Source organism: Mastigoproctus giganteus, chromosome 3 (assembly GCF_048544385.1).
Source record: "Mastigoproctus giganteus isolate SK-2022 chromosome 3, ASM4854438v1, whole genome shotgun sequence".
NCBI lineage: Eukaryota > Metazoa > Arthropoda > Arachnida > Uropygi > Thelyphonidae > Mastigoproctus > Mastigoproctus giganteus.
In genome coordinates, this window is record NC_143577.1 from 41,916,134 (window position 1) to 41,931,953 (window position 15,820).

At 36.9% G+C, this 15,820-nt stretch overlaps 1 protein-coding gene across 1 annotated transcript in view; it reads right to left on the reverse strand.

The window, feature by feature from the left end:
* LOC150087903 (hemicentin-1-like) overlaps positions 1-15,820 on the reverse strand; it is a 1,496,027-nt gene that overhangs the window by 963,005 nt on the left and 517,202 nt on the right. Inside the window, exon 31 of the mRNA XM_090369959.1 lies at positions 14,829-15,119. Within this exon, the coding sequence (XP_090226085.1) occupies positions 14,829-15,119 (291 nt within the window). The remainder of the gene's footprint in view (positions 1-14,828; positions 15,120-15,820) is intronic.

Consider the following 15,820-nt stretch of genomic DNA (forward strand, 5'->3'; position numbering starts at 1 on the left):
CTATCTGACCCTTCTTTGATGGGTGGGTAGGTACCCTGGTGATGCAATGATGACAAAACAGTTATGAAGTATAACTGTACAATATGAGAGATGCCTGATGGTGTATAAAGTGAATTAGACTAAAGCACATTAAGGGCTTAAGCCTCAGGCTGTAAAAGAAATGGACAACATAAAAGTTTGTGCAAAAGCATAAACTTGTACGTTGAATATTAGTATACAGTCATTCTAAAAAATTCACAATACGAGATATAATAGGTATTTACAATATGAGATATAATTAAAACGATGCTGTTTTTAGCTCTTTTTAGAATTGCTGCATTTGCAAAAACTTGCGAATTGTGTAATTATTTTGCAGCCTGAGACTTAAGCCCTTAAAACGCTTTAGTCTAATTCACTTTATATACCATCAGGCAACTCTCATATTGCACAGTTATGCTTCATAACTGTTTTGTAATCATTGCATCACCAGGGTACCTACTCACCCACCAAAGAAGGGCCAAATAGCCTGAAACAGTGCCGTCTGGGTGGTGGTATCTACTGAGTAAATGTAACAATAGTCTTCTCCATTAGTGAAGCATTACTTATTCGAAGTTGTGCAATATCATGGCAACTCGTTGGGAAGGTATTCACAAGATGAGATATTTTTAATAATTAAATTAAAAATGACTAAAAACACTGTTTTCAGCTCTTTTTAGAATTGCTACATACTAATATTCTGCATCTGCACAAACTTGTTTTTTTTTTTTTTTTGTTAGTTGTTGGTGCATCGGCTTATGTGACAATAATGCACCTCCCAAAGTTTTTGCATTTTACTCTGATCCAAGCCCGAGGCGGGATTCAAACCCGCAACCTTTGGGTTGCCAGGCAGACACTTTACCTACCTGGCTAGCCTGTCGGTGCACAAACTTATATGCTATTAACTTCCGCAATGACAGATGGAAGTTTGTTCCAGCAATTAACCACATGCTGACTAAAGGCAAATTTCTGTACATCTATTCTACAACTGTCTTTCCTCAATTTGAATTTATGCCCGCCTCAAGTTCGAAATCTGAGCAAGTGGAAGAATCCCATCCGAATTCAGCATGCTCAAACCATTCAAGGCCTTATACACCTCAATCATATAACCTCAAAAGTGCCTAGTCTGCAGACACTGTAATTTGCAGAGCTTAAGCCTTTCATGGTAAAAGGACCCCTTCGTTTCCCTCACCAATCTTGTTGCCCTTCTCAGTATATGCTTGATCAACTCTAGATCCTTCCTAAAATGAGGCCTCCACATCTGTATGCAGTACTCAAGGCATGACCTGACCACTGCCTTATAAAAAGGGATAATAGCCCATGACCTGCTCTGGCAGCTTCTCTGCATTGCTCAGAAAACTTCATATCTGACTGCACAATTACTCCCAGGTCTTTTTCATTTTCTACCACCCTAAGTGTAGTACCACACAGCTGGTATGTTTCTCTGGGGTTACTTTTGCCCATATGCCTTGCTTTGCATTTGTCAATGTTAAACTTCAGTTGCCACTTCTCAGCCCATCTTCCCATATTTTCTATATCCTGTTGCAGTAGCACACTGCCATTACCATCATTAACAACCCTGCCAATCTTTGTATAATCTTCAAACTTCGACATTAAGCCTGATATACCTTCATCAACATCACTGATAAAATACAAAACAACAGTGGGCCCAACACCGAACCCTGGAGGACTTCACTAATAACATCAGTCCACGAAGAGCAGCGTCCACTGATTACCACTCTCTGTCTTCTCCCACTCAAGTACCCTTTTATCCATTGTAGCAACTTACCCTTAATACCATACTGCTCCAATTTGTACAGTAGTCTTTCATTCGCAACAGTGTTAAAAGCTTTTCTGAAATCTAAATACAGATAGCCCTCAATTTATGTCGGGGTTAGGTTCTCAAGGATCGGCGCAAATGGAACCCTTTATATAATTAAGTCAATCGGAAATCACAGGGGTTAGGTTCCAGACAGCAAAAATTTTACCTACCACTTTGCATTGATTGTTTTATTTTATTAGCATTCTTCATAGTTGTAGTAATAGTCAATGGAGGCATATACATAGCCCTACACATGTTAGGGCAGCTTTCACCAGATTCCATCCTCCGAATATTGCATTAGAATTCAATGAACTTCTTTTACCAGACATGGCATCTCTTTATTCTATTAAATTAATTTAAATTAAATTAAATTAAATTAATTAATTTAGTTATTAAATTAATAACACGATTGGCAAAAACTGCACATGGATATCACTGTTATTATTATTATTTTATTTAATAATAGCACAATTAATAAAAAATGTTAGCTTAATAAAAATTCCAACACGTGTATATAGCGCAAACAACAACCAACTGAATAATTCAACACATGGACCTTTACTACACACACATCCATGAGTGGTTACTTTGTGGGTGGGAATCTTTCTCATCTCTGACATGGATGCGCTAATTGCTGATTGGCTCAGATTGTCCTAAATCATGTGAACAGTAAATGATACATAACACAGTATGATACCAATAAATTCTGTCTGACAATTTTAAACTTTCAATTTATAAAAAATTTGCAAAAAAAAAAAAATAAATAAATAAAAAAATAAATGCCACTGTGGTTAGTTATTGCTATTGCGAATTGGCACAAATCAGACCAGCGCAAAATGAGGGCAATCTGTATATGATATCAAAATTATTTTTTGCATCCAGTTCCTTTGTAGCGTGAAAGGAAGGAGTGTGTGACAAGAGCCTTGTCAATCAATTCAACCCTGGAGAGACTGTGCTTCGCTCATGGGGTAGAATTATGCTGAGGGTGGTCTGTGCTTGTTAACAGGAGAGAATGTTTTTACAGGTCTAGGGTACACTTAGAAAGGGGTACAAGAATATTTTCTGATGCTATCGAGGCAGTGTAGGTGGGTTGGAAAACTGCTAGCTTAGGGGGATACATAGACTAATCCAGAGCCGCAGGCAAAGAGGATAGGTATTCTTGAAATTCTGTTGGAAAATACAGGAGCCTAGAAAGCAAGGTGTCAGGGATTAAAAGCCCTGCTGTTGGTTTATCATGGAAGAAGTAAATACATGGGCTGTATTAGGATAACAAGAGTAAGAACATGTGGATGTATACTTGCATCTACACTAATGCTAGGTTGAGCACACTGAATTCTGATGGGATCCTTCCACTTGTTCAGATTACGAACCTAAGTGGGCATAAATTCAAATTAAGAAAAGAATAGATGTGCAGAAATTTGCCTTTAGCCAGCAGGTGGTTAAGTTGATAGGTTAAATAAATTTAAGGAGGAACTGGACAGGCATTTGGAGGGAATGGTGTGATTTTTTTTTTGACTGATGCTGCATAAGCTCATATACTTGCTTTCTTGTATCACATGCCACTACTACCACTACTACTACTACATTGTAAATAAATTTGATGAATTCGAAGTACTGATTAAGTCATCAAATGCAGATACTGTAGAAATAGGGGAGACTGTGTCACTCAGACATAAACAATGCTGAATTTGTATAAGGATAGTACAATGTACACAGGAGGGACAGGAAGAGTGAGAAAAGTTATGCTCTTAGTTAAGCAACACATTAAAAATAAGGCAGTACATACAGTCGATGTGAGTGACCAATGCAATGTTGGGTCAGTTGGTGTGACAAAAGCACTTAGAAAACAAAAATGAGGTTAGGAGAGTGTTATAGGCCTCATGACTCTGATGAGTATACCAAACAGCTATAAATAAAAATATACAGCGCCAATAAATCAAAATGCCTTATAATGGGTGATTTTAACTTTCAAGCTGGTGACTGAAATTTGTGGGTTGGTTACTCACACTTTTGTAGATTTATTGGATGACTGTTTTCTACATCAACATATTATAGAGGCAACAATAGGAAGCAATACTTTTGATTTGGCTATCTGCAGTGATTCTTTGCGCATTAAGAATCTATAGGTAATAGACCCATTGGATGGCAGCGATCACAGTGTACTAATGTGCAATTTAATTAAAGACATAACTACTGTCAAGGGTAAAGGCTTTTGCTTTCGTAAGTGTGACTACAGTGGTCTCAGACAGTTTTTAAATTCTATGCAGTGGGCACAACTGATGATGTTACCAACAGCAAATTCTAAATGGGAAGCAATCAGAGAACTAATCATAGATGCTACTAGGGTTTTCATACCAACTAAGAAATACTGTTCAGGGCTAAGACTAAATGGATGTCAGATGAACTTATGAGACTTGTGACAGAGAAAAAAAATTCACAGGATGTATATAAATTATCAGGTGACACAAATGCCTATGGTAGATATAAGCTAGTCTGTAATCAAGTCACAAAGGAGGTTAGACAAGCTAAGGTAGGTTGTGAGAAGTTTCCGGAGAAAAAATGCAAAATATAGTAGCAAGATTTCTATGCCTATATTAACATTAGAGGGAAGGGATAAAATCACACTTGGCCAATTGATGTCACTGGGTTAACTGTTGATGACTCTGCTCAGTTTACTGACAAACTGAATAGGTATTTTGCATCCACATTCACACATGAAGAATTCTTTAGGGACTGGGATGCCAGAAGTTTATCAAACTCTATCAGTTATCACAAAATTTTTTAGCTCCCTAAACAATTTTGTGATAACTGAAAGAAAAGTGGAAGACAAATTGTTGAAGTTAAATATAAAAAAAAGGCACTTGGGGTGATTGATATCCAATTATATTAAAGGGAGGCCGTAAAGGAGGTAAGCAAACCCTCAGCCGTAATTATGTGGGCATCCTAGGATTCAGGAGAAGTCCCTAAGGACAAGAGATGTGCAAATGTATCCCCAATTCAAAAACGTGGATCAAAAGGTGACATGAATAATTACGACCCTATTAGCTTAATGTCTACTTCTGGGAAAATAATGGAGTCACTGGTTAAAGAGGTAATACAGGACCATCTAGACTGTAATGCAATTATACTGCAGTCACAGCAAGGATTTGCTAAGGGGCAGTCTTGTCTGACCAATCTGACTGAATACTATCATGCTGTTGCCAGGAACTGGATGCAAAAAATAATTTTGATATTGTATACTTGGATTTCAGAAAGACTTTTGATACAGTTGCACTCAAAAGACTGCTGTACAAACTGTAGAAAAGTGGCATTAAGTGCAAGTTGAGTGGGAGAAGACATACAGTGTTTGGTAATGGATACCATTCTTCATAGACTAATGTTATTAGTGTAGTCCCTCAGGGTTCATGGCTGAGCCCCATTGTTGTTTTCTATAATTATTATTGACATTGATTAAGGAATATCAGTCTTAATGTTATTAAGTCTGCAGATGATATAAAGGTTATCAAGATGATTAAAATCAGTAATCAGGGTCAGCTACTGTAACAGGATCTAGGAAAATTGGTTCAATGGGCTGAGAAATGACACTTGGAAGTTTAACAGTTGGACAGACAACTGAAGTAATCGAGACCCACTAATTTTCGTAAAATTGGACAAATGCTAATAATTTATTGTAATTTTTCCTTGTAGAGGATCTGCAATCTCATTATGGATTTAAAATAAACTTTGTGGATTTTTTTGAAAAGGGTAGTAAAGGCTATTTTTAGAAATTTTATAGGAATATTATATATTTTATTTTAAGGCATAAGAATACTCTTACCTGGGGTTTTCTTCAGGGACAGCTGCATCCGGGTGAGGTGTAATTCAGAAGGTGTTGAAATTGCAATTATATGGAAGGAGGATGAAGGAAAAAGCTTCTGTCCTAAATCCTTGCATGGGGAGTAATTGTAGGCATAAAGGGAGATGATGTCCTGAATCCTGATGGTGGCTTTTCGTTAATACCATTTTTAAAGGAGGGTGAATACTTGTCGAGGCCATCTTTTATAGCCTGGGCACGTTCCATTTCCATATTTCAAAAGCATGGTGGGGGAGTTTTGTGTAGTTGAAAAAGTTGGGTGGAGGGGAAAAAGGAAAAATTTCCCGCCTCACTGTATTACACTTATAGTTTGGGAATTTGGAAATTATTGGTGGTTTTTTGGCGAAAAAAAGGAAGAAAAGGGTTTCACTCAGAAATCCAGGTGTGTGACTACCTGTCCTGGTTAGCAGAGGTCCTGGATTTGGAGGAGGGGGGGGAATGTTATGTTCTGTTGTTAAAGTTTAACTTATAGGATATTTGTTTTAGGTCCCATTCTTCAGAGATTATTATTGATCTATGTATGTTTATCGATCTGTTTGTTGATCTCATTGCTAGTATCTCACTGGTTTCTAACTTAAATTTTGTGTCTTGTTTGTCAATTATTATCGCATTTTCGAAGGAGGGGCAGTGTCTAAGTGGTGAGCTACCAATTCGGAACTATTATTTTTTTCTGTTCGGTCTGTTTTTTCTTTGTTATTTGTGGCTACTTTTAAACTGCTTTTATGTTTTTGGGTTCTTATATGTAGTGATGTTCTCATGCTGCCATTGCACAGGGAATTGCATAAACCACGTTTGTTTGTTGTTTGAAATCTATTGTTTTTTTGTTGATAGCTGAGCTTTTTAGCTATGTCCATAGATTCTTAGAGCTGCCAAAGGCTATAATTACTCCGGGATCTTTGAAGATTTTTTTTTGATGGTTGTTTGTTTGTTTGTTTGTTATTTGGTTTTTAGGAGCATTAGCAACTAAGGCCATATTGCTCCATGATATGCGGTGGTCATTCCCTGACCTTTCCGCATCCTCCGTATTTGGTGGTGATGGGCTCGAACCCAGTCTAATCAAGAAGTGTGTGCTATGCACTGCTGCTCCTTCCCACCTGGCTACGGAGGTGCCACTTTGATGGTTGTTGGTACGTTTCAATGTACAGGAGCCCTATCCATTGTTTTTTTGGCACTTCTCGTTTTGGTTTTTCTTTACTGCTTTTTTCGGCTGTATTTTAGGCACTGTTTATGAGCCATTTTAGGTTAACTGTGGTTGGAGAATCTATTCTTAAGTTTTTTGATCTCTTGTTTGCATTCATCCTCTGTAGATGAATACCTGAAAGCATTGTTGAACTGGGCTATTAGGATTGATTTTTTTGAGAGAGGGGGCCGTAGTTGTCAAAATGTAAATAATTCCCCTTATTGGTAGGTTTGTGGTACATTTTTGTGTTGATTTTGGTGGCATTTCTTGTTAATGTTAAATTTAGGAAGTTGATCCTGTTGTTTTCTTCATTTTCAATTGTGAATTGTAGGTGATCATCTACGTTATTCAACTTATGAAGATGGTATTTATGGTGCATGGTTTTCCCAGAAGCAGATCTACGTACCTTCCATAAAATTTAAAGTATAGGGAAGAGTACTTGGAAATGATGTGGTTTTGTATTTCCAGGAGGTAAAATTCAGAGAGAGATGTCCACTTATGGAACCACCCATTGGTATCCCATATACTTGTTGGTAAAAATCTCCTTTGTGCGTGAAATAATTCACTGATAACAGTATATTTGGTAAGACGGTTATATCCGAAATATGTAATTTTGTTCTGTTTTTAAGTGTGGGATCATTACGTAACATGTCTTGAGTGGCCTTCACAGCTTTCTGAGGGTGTACATTTGTGTATAGGGATTTTATATTGAAGGAATATAATTTGTTTTCGGGTTCTAATTTAATATTTTTGATTGATGAAAATAAGTTTTCCATGTTTTTTATGCGATATTTGGAATAATTCATTAGGGGTTTTAGTATGTCAACCATAAATTTTGCTAAGTTTGCTGTTGATGTATTTTTGAAGCTTACCTTGGGCCTCAATGGTTTGTCTGGTGTATGCAACATGGTGACTCCAAATATGTAGGGAGAATGTGTAGTATGGGCTAAGCGGTCTGGTACAAATTGCTGGTAATTTTTTCTTTGGAGTGTAATCATTTTAGTTATTTTCTGATTTTTGATCTGATGGTTAGGATAGGATTTTTTCCTAGTTTCTGGTATGTGTTTGTATCTTGTAGGAGGTTTGTCAATTTGTTGTCATAATCGGATTTGTTTATTAATACTATCCTTCTATATAATTGCAATTTCAACACCTTCTGAATTACAACTCACCTGGATACAGCCATCCCTGAAGAAAACCCCAGGTACGAGGATTCTTCTGCCTTAAAATAAAATATATAATATTGCTAAAATTTAATATTCCTATAAAATTTCCAAAAATAGCCTATACTACCCTTTACAAAAAAATCCACAAGTTTATTTAAATCCATAATGAGATCGCAGATCCTCTACAAAGAAAAATTACAATAAATTATTAGCATTTGTCCGATTTTATGAAAATTAGCAGGTCTCGACTATTCAAGTTGTCTGTCCAACTGTCTAATAAGTATATGATGAGAGCCCTGTGGATCAATTCGGCCCTGGAAAGATTGTGAAAGGCTCAAGGGGTAGAATTTTTTTCAGCCTGGTCTGTACTTGTTAACAGGAGAGACTGCTTCTACAGGGATGGGATACACTTAAATAGAAAGGGTGTAAGAATGTTTCCTGATGCTATCAAGGCAGTGTTAGGTGGGTCGGAAAACTACTAGATTGGGGGGATACAAGGACTAATAGATTAATAGTAGCCACTGGCAGAGGTGAAAGTGATTCTTGCACTGCTTCTATTGGAAGGAGCAGCAGCCTTGAAAATAAGATGCAGGATATTTCAGAGACTGCTGGAAATCATTGAGGTACAAGTAAACACATGGGTTGTGTTAGGGTAGCTAAGAAAAAGAACAGGTGCATGTATACTTGCGTGTACACCAATGCTAGGAGTTTAGTAAATAAATTTGATGAATTTGAGGTATTTCTCAAAACATCAAAGGCAGATATTGTTGGGATTTCAGAGGCGTGGTGTCACACAGATATAAGGAATGCAGAACTGGAATTTGGGGAGTACAATGTCTACAGAAAGGATAGACAGGATAGGAAGGGTGGAGAGTGTTGCTATTAGTTAAGAAATACAAAATCCAAGGAAGTGAAGCCAGTCGACATCGCTGGACAGTGCAGTGTCGAGTCAGTTTGGTGTGACATAAGCATTGGGAGATCAAAATTGAGAGTAGGAGTGTGCTATAGGCCTAATGTCTCTGATGAGTATAATAAAAAACTGTACAGGGAAATAGAGTGGGCCAGTAAATCAGAGAGTTTTATAATGGGGGATTTTAATTTCCCAGATATTGACTGGAATTTGGGGGCTGGTCACTCAGACACTAGCAAGGCTTTTGTGGATTTATTGGATGATTGTTTTCTACATCAGCATGTTCGGGAGGCAACTAGAGGGAGTAATACTCTTGATTTGATTATCAGTAGTGATTCTTCATGCATTAAGAATCTGCAGATAAATGAACCACTAGGTGGCAGTGATCACAGTGTGCTGAAGTGAGATTTACTCAGAGGTAACTACCATTAGGGTTAAAGGGAAGGGTTATTGCTTTCATAAAGGCGACTACAATGGACTGAGACAGTATTTAAATTCTATACAGTGGGACCAACTGATGATGTTACCAACAGCAAATTCAAAATGGGAAGCCTTCAAAGAACTTATCTTGGAAGCTACTAGGCTTTACATACCAACTAAGAAATACTGCTCAACGTTTAGGCCTAAATGGATGTCAGATGAACTAATGAGACATATGGCAGAGAAGAAAAATGCATGGGATACATACAAATTAACTATATAATATCGGTGTTTAGATACACCATAGATAACTCTTAATAAACTACAAAGTAGTTGTTGTAGGCATCATTTGCTGTTTCTCATATTGTGCTCTGCCTTCACGACGAGTTGCCATGATATTGCACTACTTCGAATAAGTAACTCTTCACTAATAGAGAAGACTATTGTTACTTATTCTCAGTTGAGTACCACCACCCAGACAGCACTGTTTCACGGCTATTGGCCGATCATCAGTGGGTGGGCAGGTACCCTGGTAATGCAGACATGACGACCCAGTTGTGAAGTTAATCACACAATATGAGAGATGCCAAGAGGTGTAGATGTCAATATTTAAAATAAATAAATGCACAAGGCATAATACTTTAAGAGTTTGGTATCTATATAATATCGGTGTTTAGATACACCATAGATAACTCTTAATAAACTACAAAGTAGTTGTTGTAGGCATCATTTACAACAACAACTACTTTGTAGTTTATTAAGAGTTATCTATGGTGTATCTAAACACTGATATTATATAGATACCAAACTCTTAAAGTATTATGCCTTGTGCATTTATTTATTTTAAATATTGACATCTACACCTCTTGGCATCTCTCATATTGTGTGATTAACTTCACAACTGGGTCGTCATGTCTGCATTACCAGGGTACCTGCCCACCCACTGATGATCGGCCAATAGCCGTGAAACAGTGCTGTCTGGGTGGTGGTACTCAACTGAGAATAAGTAACAATAGTCTTCTCTATTAGTGAAGAGTTACTTATTCGAAGTAGTGCAATATCATGGCAACTCGTCGTGAAGGCAGAGCACAATATGAGAAACAGCAAATGATGCCTACAACAACTACTTTGTAGTTTATTAAGAGTTATCTATGGTGTATCTAAACACCGATATTATATAGATACCAAACTCTTAAAGTATTATGCCTTGTGCATTTATTTATTTTAAATATTGACATCTACACCTCTTGGCATCTCTCATATTGTGTGATTAACTTCACAACTGGGTCGTCATGTCTGCATTACCAGGGTACCTGCCACCCACTGATGATCGGCCAATAGCCGTGAAACAGTGCTGTCTGGGTGGTGGTACTCAACTGAGAATAAGTAACAATAGTCTTCTCTATTAGTGAAGAGTTACTTATTCGAAGTAGTGCAATATCATGGCAACTCGTCGTGAAGGCAGAGCACAATATGAGAAACAGCAAATGATGCCTACAACAACTACTTTGTAGTTTATTAAGAGTTATCTATGGTGTATCTAAACACCGATATTATATAGATACCAAACTCTTAAAGTATTATGCCTTGTGCATTTATTTATTTTAAATACAAATTAACATATGACACAGAAGCCTATGATAGACACAAGTTGATCTGTAACCAAGTTATAAAGGAGGTTAGGCAGGCGAAGGCAGATTACGAGATATCTTTGGCAAGGGATGCAAAGAAAAACAGCAAAGAGTTCTTTACATATGTAAACTCTAGAAGGAAGGGGATGAATCAGATAGGTCCATTTGATATAGATGGGTCAACTGTTGATGATCCTGCTCAGATAGCTAACAAACTAAATGAATATTTTGCATCGACATTCACACATGAGGAGTTATTCAGTGGGGGGAATGCCAGAGGTGTATTCAACTCTGGCAGTAAGCTAGAGAATCTTGTAATAACTGAGAGTAAAGTGGAGGAGAAATTGTTGAAGATAAACACAAGAAAGGCACCTGGGGTGGATTCGATCTATCCAGTTATATTAAAGGAGGCAGCAAAGGAAGTAAGGAAATCCTTAGCCATAATTATGAGAGCTTCCTTGGGCTCAGGGGAGGTACCCATGGACTGGAGAAGTGCAAATGTGACCCCAATTCACAAAGGAGGTTCAAAGGCTGACACGAGTAATTATAGACCCGTGAGTTTAACTTCTGTTCCAGGAAAATTAATGGAGGCACTGGTTAAAGAAGCACTGCAGGATCATCTAGACAAGACTTCAGTTATAGCTTGGACACAGCATGATTTTGTTAAGGGGAAGTCTTGCCTGACCAATTTTATTGGATACTATGATGCAGTCACAAAAGAACTGGATGCAGGGAATAACTTTGATATTATATACTTGGATCTTAGAAAGGCTTTTGATACTGTTGCACATGGAAGACTGCTGCACAAATTGGAGCAGTGTGGCATTGGAGGCAAATTGCTGGTATGAATAAAGGAGTGGTTGAGGGGGAGAAGACAGAGAGTGGTAATCAATGGACACTGCTCATCGTAGACTAATGTTATTAGTGGAGTCCCTCAGGGTTCAGTATTGGGTCTATTATTGTTTTCTGTATTTATAAATGATATTGATAATGGTATATCAAGCTTAATGTCCAAGTTTGCAGACGATACGAAGGTTGGCAGGGTTGTCAAGGACACTACTAACACTATGCTGCTGCAACAGGATCTGGAAAGGTTGAGCAGATGGGCTGAGAGGTGGCAAATGAAGTTTAACATTGACAAATGTAAAGTACTACATATGGGAAACAGCAACCCCAGAGCAACGTATCAACTCTGTGGTACTACACTGACAGTGGTAGAGAATGAAAGGGACCTGGGGGGGTGATTGTGCCGGCAGATATGAAGTTCTCTGAACAGTGCAGACTGGCTGCAAGAGTAGCTCATAGTGTATTGTCAATGATATATAGGAATTTTTCTAGCAGGGATATGGAGGTGATTATTCTCTTGTATAAGGCAATGGTCAGACCACACCTAGAGTACTGTTTACAGGCCTGGAGGCCTCATTTCAAGAAGGATGTAGAGCTGCTGGAACGAGTACAGAAAACGGCAACAAGATTAGTGAATGGAACAAAGGGGTGCTCTTACAAAGAAAGTCTTAAGTTTTGCAAATTACAGTGTCTGGAGACTAGGCACCAGTGAGGTGATCTGATAGAGGTGTATAAAGCCTTGAATGGTTTGAGCATGCTCAATGCTGATGGATTTCTTCCTCTTGCTCAGAATAATCACCTGAGAGGGCATAAATTCAAATTGAGGAAAGACAGATGTAGGATAGATGTGCAGAAATTTGCCTTTAGCCAGCGAGTGGTTGGTTGGTGGAACAGACTTCCATCCCTTGTCGTGGAAGTTGATAGCCTAAATAAGTTTAAGACTCAGCTGGACAGGTATTTCGAACAAATAGAGGGGTGAAGTGGAAGTGGTTATTTTTTATTTATTTATTTATTTTTTTTTGGCTGATGCTGCATAAGCTTGCTTTCTTGCATCAAATCCCTCTACTAATGCTAATGCTAATAAAGTTTCGAGACTTTAGGACCTCCACATATTTTTTACTTGACATTAACATTGACAAATGCAAGGGACTGCATATGGGTAGCAGTAAATCCAGATTAACATACCAACTGTGTGATACTACACTCAGGGAAGTGGAAAATGAAAAGACCTGGGAGTAATTGTGCAATCAGATATGAAATACTTCGCACAGTGCACACAGGCTGCCAGGACAACTCATGGGGGTTTTGTCAGTGATATATATACACTGCTAGCAGGGTTAGGTTGGTTGGTTGGTTGGTTATTAGGATTTTTATGGCGCATCAGCATCTAAGGCTATTTTGTGCTAACAGGGTTAGGTGGTTAACCATTTGTACAAGGCCATGGTTAGGCTACATCCTAAATAATGTATACAAGTCTGGTGGATTCACTTTAGGAAGGATGTAGATATGCTGGAACGGGTGCAGAGAAGGGCAACAAAATTGGTGAAGGGAACAGAGTGTGCTCCTATCAAGAAAGGCTTCAGTTCTGTAAATTGCAGCATCTGGAGATTAGGCACATGAAGGGAGATCTGACTGAGGTGTTTAAGACTTTGAGTGGATTGAGTAAGCTAAATGTTGGTGGCAACCTTCCTCTTGATGAGACTACGAACATGAGGGGGCATAAATTGAAGTTGAGGAACAATGTTTGCAGGATAGATATGCAGAGGTTTACCTTCAGCCAGCTGATGGTTGATTGCTGGAGCAAACTTCCATCTGTTGTTGTGGAAGTAGGTGGTTTAAATAAATTCAAGGAAGAACTAGATGAATCCTTGGATGGTATGAATGAGTGAAGTGATCATATCAAGTTAAAAAATAATACGAATTAAATATTAATAGGAGTTTTTATCCTATTATTTCATCAAACTTCTAACATTTTGACTACAAATGGTATTTTGTCATTTTTTATGCTATTTTTCAGTGTAATGAAAAATAGTACAAACTTACCGACTAAATTTGTGGTGTCATATTCAATACTGAATACACCTCTTGACGGTAAACTGTTGATTTTTTGATTTTTTTAGTTAATCCTCTTTCATTTTCATGTAATATACATACAAAACAACTGAATTTTTCTATACGGCCTCTAGAGGGAGCCAATTTTAATTCTGGTCACTACATTGTTAAGTAACTTATATTCCTAAAACTTATTCTGCAATCTATAGCAGACCATTTGTAAATGTATTTATATTTGTGATTAAATGTACTTTTAATTAATTTCAAACCTTGCTGCATAGTAATTTGACATAACAGTAAGTAATAATCCCTGTAATATCAGTAGAGATGGGTTGTTTTGAATTAGTGCAAAGACAACATTTAACTTACAAAGTTTGTTTGTTTGCAAAGTGAAAAGCCAGTTTCTCGGTAGGAAAACATTTAAAGCTCTATTTTTTACCTCAGACAAGGTAAAAATTCCAAAAAAATTTCTGCCATTAGCAGTACGATTTGAACTACACAGCCCTTTATTTTATTTGATGGGCTGAAAATCATTTAGCATCTGCCACCATTAATATTCGTAAACACACGCATGATTTTATTCCAAAAAAAACAAACAAATTCCTATTCAATCACCCTTTTCTTCAAAGACAAACACCAGTATTTGCAACTATTGCTTAGATAGCTATTAAATATATGTTATGAATTTTGCTTGATATATATGAGCACAATGAAAAGTTCTGAGCTGAAAATTCTGATGAAAATTTGATGTGCTTAAATATTCAAAATTTCCATTACTAAATAAAAATTAAAACCTTCCTAATAACAAACCCCTTAAAATTTTATAAATCTAAATGGATTCTATGAGCTAAGCTAGAATATACCTCAAACTCTGCTTGCTACAATTAATACTGGCCTTCAAATAATGTATGCTTTAATAGGAAATTTTCCTACCTTGCACTTCAAGGGTAAATTCTTTTTCAACCTTTCCAGCTTCATTGATAGCAATGCATTTGTATTTGGCTGCATCATATGACTGAGCTCTGAAAATCTTCAACTGACGACCATCAGCTGAGAACTGTAAATTAGGATCTGTATTGTACCTATTCATGGGTTTCCCATTTTTCAACCATTTAATTGCAGGTGGTGGTACAGAAAATGCAGGGCAGTTTATAGTTATAGGTCGATTTTGAAGAACAGATGGTGTTTCATTTAAGGTTTTTTCACCTTTCAGTTTTGGGGGAACTAGAATATAAAATAAAGTAATTTACATTTAAAACATTAGTCAATAGCAAATTAAATAAAATTTTTATTATATTTGAAACTAATTAATATTCAATTATTTATAACTAATTGCCAGCAAAGATTCAGAGAATATTTTCCAAAACAAGAACAATTTCATATATAATGCTCCAGTATATAGGATAATCAGAAGTAGATACATCAACCATATTTTCACTACATTGTTGAAAGGTATAGTTTTATTACATAATAAATAATATAAAAAACATTATTCACTGGTGATAAATCTATATCTGGATATTTTAGATTTGATGTATGATGGAGCATTTCACCAATGAATAAAAATAAACACATAAGAAAATATTGACACAAAGTGTATTACACAAATTTAAATATATTGATTAAAACTTCTTCTGAAGGGAGGGGGAAGCGGAAGAGAATAGCATTAATGCCTCTCTAGGCTCTCAGTTTTTCAGCAAAAAGAAAAGCATCCTATGCTTCCACTGACTGGATGATAGTAATAGAGGCATGTCATGCAAGAAAGCAAGAGTAAGAAAGCAGGCTATGTAGCATCAGCCGAAAAAATTTAATAATAATAATAAAAAAATAAATTAATTAAAAATTCACTAAACCATTCCCTCTAAAAGTTCGTCCAGTTCCTCCTTGAATTTATTTAAGCTATCAACTTCTAAAACGACAGATGG